Source organism: Cupressus sempervirens, chromosome 7, assembly GCF_028749045.1.
Source record: "Cupressus sempervirens isolate cs-2001-9-10 chromosome 7, ASM2874904v1, whole genome shotgun sequence".
Classification (NCBI taxonomy): Eukaryota; Viridiplantae; Streptophyta; class Pinopsida; order Cupressales; family Cupressaceae; genus Cupressus; species Cupressus sempervirens.
In genome coordinates, this window is record NC_143124.1 from 279,737,358 (window position 1) to 279,743,574 (window position 6,217).

The 6,217-nt window shown below is 34.8% G+C and overlaps 1 protein-coding gene across 2 annotated transcripts; it reads left to right on the plus strand.

The window, feature by feature from the left end:
• Nucleotides 1-642: 642 nt before the first annotated feature.
• LOC149546509 (uncharacterized) lies at nt 643-5,151 on the plus strand. Of its 2 annotated transcripts, XM_089794596.1 has the most exons (10): nt 643-729; nt 830-1,039; nt 1,154-1,276; nt 1,388-1,713; nt 1,817-2,001; nt 2,167-2,618; nt 2,726-2,924; nt 3,997-4,303; nt 4,460-4,613; nt 4,706-5,151. In XM_089794596.1, the coding sequence occupies exons 2-10, from the start codon at nt 857-859 to the stop codon at nt 4,970-4,972; spliced, it is 2,196 nt and encodes a 731-aa protein (XP_089650722.1). In that variant the 5' UTR covers nt 643-729; nt 830-856; the 3' UTR covers nt 4,973-5,151. The 2 variants fall into 2 exon arrangements, with proteins under 2 accessions (XP_089650722.1, XP_089650723.1); XM_089794597.1 differs by lacking the exon at nt 643-729 and having other exon boundaries at nt 740-1,039.
• Nucleotides 5,152-6,217: the final 1,066 nt, after the last annotated feature.

Genomic DNA, 6,217 nt, shown 5'->3' on the forward strand with positions numbered 1-6,217 from the left:
TAATTTTTAAAAATTGTTTCTTACTAGATATCACAATAATTGTTTAAAAAATATCATAATGACAAACCTATTGACCTACTTAATGCAAATATCAAAGGTGCAGCTTGACTTCTAAATATTTTTAAAATATAAATACAATAACATTTTTATGTGTTGTGTGGATTTCATGAAAAAACTATTTTTTGTTTGTTTGTTATGACAAATGATTTTTTTGTATTCTACTATTTTTTTATAAGTAAATAAATAATAGAAATAAAATTGAAAAACCAAACCGAAATTCTCTGCAACAAAAGCCTTTTGATAAAACAAAACTACACAAAACAACCACTTTCTGATGCAGAAAGACTAATAATGTAGAAAAGAATATGAAAATAATATAGATCTTTACTTCGTAGTCCATAGGCTAATCCATCTCATAAAGATTAATAAAATACCTTCATTTAGTCTGTATGAATGGAGTATGAATGGCAGAGTATTAAAAAGTTGACATTGTACCCTATCAAGCCCGCCCGACCCACGCTCTGAAGGTTCTCTCTCTTCTTACAGCGTTGATTTCTTATTAGGAAACGACAGTTCATCCTTCCTCGAAAATGCCTGTGGCCAATACCAAAACGCGGATTTCCACCTGTTTATTGAGCAATGAGAATTGGGTTACATCTCTCTTTTCAATTGACAGATTCTCCCATCAATTCCATCAAACAGATTTTCCAAATCACAGATACAGAAGAGGTGAATATTTTCGGAATACAAAGGATTGTAATGGTGAAAATCTCTTTTTGTTTTTGGGTTTAATGAATTGCATGTCTAAGCAGCATTTCCTTGTTGGCAGTTTGATTGAAAGAGCTCGTGAGCGTCAATGAACAACTTTGGAGCCGTTGCCTTCTCTTCATCACAAACTACTTTTACCAGTGTTGGGAATGGCCATGAAGCCTCATCGTCTTCTTCCACTAGCGTTGTTATTTATGGTGGTCTTTCTAAATTCTCCTTTGATTTAGTGATCGCTTATATCGATGACGTTCTGTCTGCTATTACTAACGAGGTAAAAGCTGATATTTGTTTAATTTCCCAGTCATTGAATCTCAATAGTTTACTGATAAATTAATTTCCTAGAATAATAATAGCCTAATATGTGTTCAAAGATGTGTGTGTACAGAGCCTGCGTTCTAAAATGGTGGACAGTGGTATGAAATTAAGAGATATGGTGGAGCCCGTTGCGTCAGATTTCTCAAAATTGTGTGAAGGTATTTCACAAGGTGCAAAGATGTTTTCGGATCAGGTAACCTTATCATCTGAGCTAATATTTTTTAGGGAATTGAGATTAAATATGCAGACCAAGTTCGTAATCGTCAGATAAATGTTCATACTCTGTTCTTTTCCTGTGGAGTAGAAATCCTTGACAAACAACTTGTCTAGTGAAGCGCACACACTGGCCTTGGATGTGCTAAAGGGAGTTGGTAATGCTCATTGGGCTGCAGTTGGGCTTTTGGCAATTGCCAATGTGTTAGAAAGATTGGACAAGATCTCTACAAATGATAGGGATTGCATAGACCTTCTCATAGGCATGCTGGACTTGGCTAAATTTATCAAGATGCTTAAAGATATCGATGCTGATTTACACGGAGCAATTTTGGGGAAAATGTCAGAAGCTCTTCATTTGATAGTCAGTGGTGCAATTTTGTGCCATTCCTTTATCAGATGCAATAAAATATCCAAGTATGTGATGAATTCTGATTGCCCTTTTACCTCTGGTTGTGCATTTTTTTTTTTGGCAAAGTGAAGAAAATTTGTCAAACATTTGTTTGGTAAACGAAAATAGGTTCCTACTGACGAAGAAGATCTCTGAAGAACTTGTTTACGTACGTGGCAAAGTGGACCGAATGAAAACCGATTTTAGTCTGCAAATGAATTATATTATCATGACTTCAATTACTTTCCCAAAGAAACAATCTTGTAGTGACTATTCTGATGGAAGGCTACAGCATCAACTGACAGTTTATACAGGTGATATATTGAGATTTGCAATTCTGAGTTAGCATCGAAAACTTCATTTGAATTCAACATTGATGTAAAATGCTGATTTGGCATAGAGACTTTATTAGCAATTGCATTAGTTCCATTTCGGATTCTATAAGGTATAATGTTGAGAAGTTCATTTTACACTAGCAGGTGAGAAGACCGATACATATGAAACAGAGCTTTGCATATCAGAGTCTCAACTACAGTGCGGTATGCAAGAAAATTGCTTACCAGAATCTAATAATCAGAGTAGTTTGATACGTTATGATAATTCAAGTAAGAAAAATGAGGAGCGACCACAAGAAATGCCTCCCTCCACCAAAACCAGGTTTGCTAGATATTTAAGATATACTACAAACGGGCTTAAAAGAATTGCTGGGCATAAATTTCAAAGATGTCAAAAGCTTGTGCAGACACTTTCATGGAGGCAAGCCGCCAAAGATTTGCACATGACGATGGATGATGATCGATTGTCTAAATTCGCAATCGAGATGGGTTTTGGATGGATACCAATTCGCTTCACCTTTGAAGAATTGCTGCTTGCAACAAATAGATTTCAGGGCTCGCGGTTGGGACAGGGGGGATTTGGCAGTGCATACTTGGTACTTATCTTACTTCCATTTCAAATCTCAATCAAATGCATTTTAAAGTAGATGAAACAGGGAGAAGAACAAGTGGGTAAGAAAAATCTTATTTTACTTTTTTTCAGGGAACACTGCCCAATGGGAGGCAAGTGGTCATAAAGAGATCCCGCCAAAGAACTGACGGCCTAATGCAGGAGTTGGTCTGCATGGCGAATCTGCACCATCGAAACATTTTGAAGCTTGTGGGATTTTGCATTACAGGAAATGAGTTGCTTCTGGTGTCTGATTATATATGCAATGGATGTCTCTCAAATCTTCTCTTCAGTAAGTACCATTGATATATTCTTTATATTGTAATTTTGATTCTCAAATTTGTCGAACTTCTTCATTGTCCCTCTATGTACTTTTTTTTTTTTCTCATAGCGACAAATTGTTACAAAGGTAGAAAGTCTTGCCTTCTGATCTGGTAACTTCATGAATCATGGGCGCTGTCTGTAGTGCAACTAGAATGCACCAGCATTGTGTAAATAAAATAGCCTCAGGTGAAAAAAAATACTATGCATGAGTGCATTCTAATTTTCGTGTAGCCAGCAGATCATGAAGCCCCATCTTAAAGAGTTGGCTTATAAGTTATGTTTCCACAAAAACGGAAAACAAAATGGAAATGACAATGTGAAATATATTTTTTGATACAAGAAGAGATATAAAATGGAGAGTTCAGCAAGGAGTTCTATTCCGATCAACAAGATCATCAAATTCATGAGATTTAACCATCACTTTTATCATAACTATGCTGACAATTGCCTCCTAACTAGTTTTATGTTATAGCCCTATAACTAAGTTTTTATTTGCCTACTCTGACTACTCTTAAATATCATACACAGGCTAAAAAATTAAGCTTGAGAAATGTAAGTCAATTTTGATTATTTAACACTTGCTGTTTAGAAATCAAATCTTGATGTGTGATGTTTAAATGGTCTGCACTGCTCTGCCATTCAATTCTGTCTCATTGCCCTGTCATTAGCTCCTAAAATATTTTACAACCGAGCAGTGATCATTTGGTTCCTTTAAGACCAGTTCATCTTTGATTCTAAAACCAGTTCATCTTTGATTCAAAGATGGTTCATTTCCAATACCCCTTTCAAGCCACACTATAGAATACTCTAAGCTCGTCCCCTAAACTAGCTTTGATACCCTGTCCAGCTTTTGATTAACCAGTCGAAACTCAAATCTAGATCTTTAATTCCATTTGTTAGACTGCTCTACAACTGAAGTATTAGACCTTCTGATATAATAACCTGGTTGCATACATTTTATTCATCTCTACAGTTTTTCCATTTGCTGAATTCAAGTAAAAGCCCGATGTATTTGAATTTTAACCAAATGCCAATGACAGATCCAACCACCACTCGAGCTCTTGATTGGGCCACCAGATGGAAGATTATAGAGGGAGTGATCAATGCACTGCTTTATCTTCAGGAGGGTGCTGATGTCTGTATCGTGCACAGAGACATCAAACCATCAAACATCCTTTTGGACGAAAATTTTAACGCCAAGATTTCAGATTTTGGACTCGCAAGAGCTCTTCCCAGCACGAAATCTGCCTCTACTTTTGAAGGCCACGAACGAATCGCTTCTCTTGATGCCACAGTTATAGACTATCTTTCTAATTCAGAGTATTCTACCGAGATCTGTGGAACACGGTAAGCTGGTCTTTGTTCTGCATCTCATTAAACTTTTCAGTATATCGCACTTACTCAAAACCATTTCGTTTCTTTCAAACTGTAAAAATCCTATGCTCATATGCTTTCAATCTTAATTGGAGATGAATGAATCGTTTATCTTGATCTGTTTTGTAGTGGCTACATAGCCCCCGAAAGCATACTGAAAGGTCATGTGACAAGAAAAACGGACGTTTATAGTTTTGGAGTGCTACTGTTGAATTTGGTCTCGGGCAAAAAAACAATAGAATTCACAAGCTTAGATAAAGGCCTGTATAATCTAACAGAACAGGTAAAATTAGTACTTTTAAGGTTAGACCAGTAACCTCATCATTTCATCAGAACAGTCTGGATTAACAGGAAATTTCTTCTCTAAATTCACAGGTGTTTGCGTTGCACAGAGAGAAGAGGCTTGTTGAATTAATAGATCCAGAGTTAGAAAAAATGGGAGGGTTTGAAGAGGAAAGCGCGTTAAGGAGTATTTTGATAGCGATCTGGTGCATTCAAGGTGATCCCAATCGACGGCCATCAGTGTCTGAAGTTTCCCTCATGCTTTCCACACCACTCGAGATTCCCCAGCCACCAGATGTGAATTTCGCTTATGTTTATCCAGAGCCACAAGACCAATCTCCAAATTGCGTGACACCCTGACCGACAACATCCGGTCAACTGTAAAGGGTTTGCAAGGTTGGATATAAAATTCATGAGGGTTCTACTAAGTAAAATATACTCTACATCTAATGTATCAGTAAAATATACTCTACATCTAATGTATCTCTCGTTTATTGAAAGGTTGGATATAAAATTCATTGGGGTTCTACTAAGTAAAATATCCTCTACATCTAATGTATTTCTCATTTATTGAATCATACATCTCGGAGGTCTTATATATATGAATAAACTTACGGAAATTGTATTATTATTAAGTTTATTTTAGTTGCTTGTCATTTTTATCATTAAAAAAATGTTTTTTATTCAATATTAGGATTTTCTATATAGTAAGTCGGTAAAGTGGTGGCGTTGATGTTGTGTTCTCTAAAATTCAAACTTCATTTGGTTGTTCTAATTATGAGCTTGTGTATTTTATGATCCAAAATGCTCACGAATTTTTGCTTCAACTTTTTAAAATTGGAATGAGGTCCTCCATTTGTGTTCTTGCTATTATAGTTTTCGGGTAAAAGTGTTTCAGCCAAATGGCATTTTGTACTACTATAAGCTTACCAGACATTAAAATAAAAAAAATAAAAATAAAAATCATTATTCAACTTTATCAATTTATTAACTAAATTCCTTGAATACATATTCGACATTTATATTTTTTTTGGCATGATGTATAATATAATGTTTTTTGTTTTAAAAAAATCATTATTTATAAGGCTCAAGTGTAATGCTTTATTCTATTGTTTGGTTTTGAGATTTGATAATAATATTGATTTTTTGATGTATGTTTTATGTTGCCATCAAGACATATGAATTGTGCTCTTTGGAAACAAAATGTTTGAATTTGATTGTATGATCCATGTCATGTTCTAGCATCATTATCTTCTCTATTATATATGATTATTTATTTATTATCAAATCAAACAATTTTCTAGATGTACGTTCCATTATATCACTAACCTCATTGGGGGGACTTATAACTAATGTATGATTTATTCAACTATCAAATCCTTTAATTCTATGAATTCTACATAAATAATCTAGTACTTCCCAAGCATTTGAAATAAATTGGATGATTTAATCAATATTTGTACAAAATAATTATTTATGAATACATAGTTGGAACCAAAAGCTTAAGTTGAAAAAGTGTCAATATAGGTGGAAGAAGGGTTCCCACATGTTACATGCTCTAGATACATCTCAAATCATTTTATGAGTACCTTGGTGATGATGTAG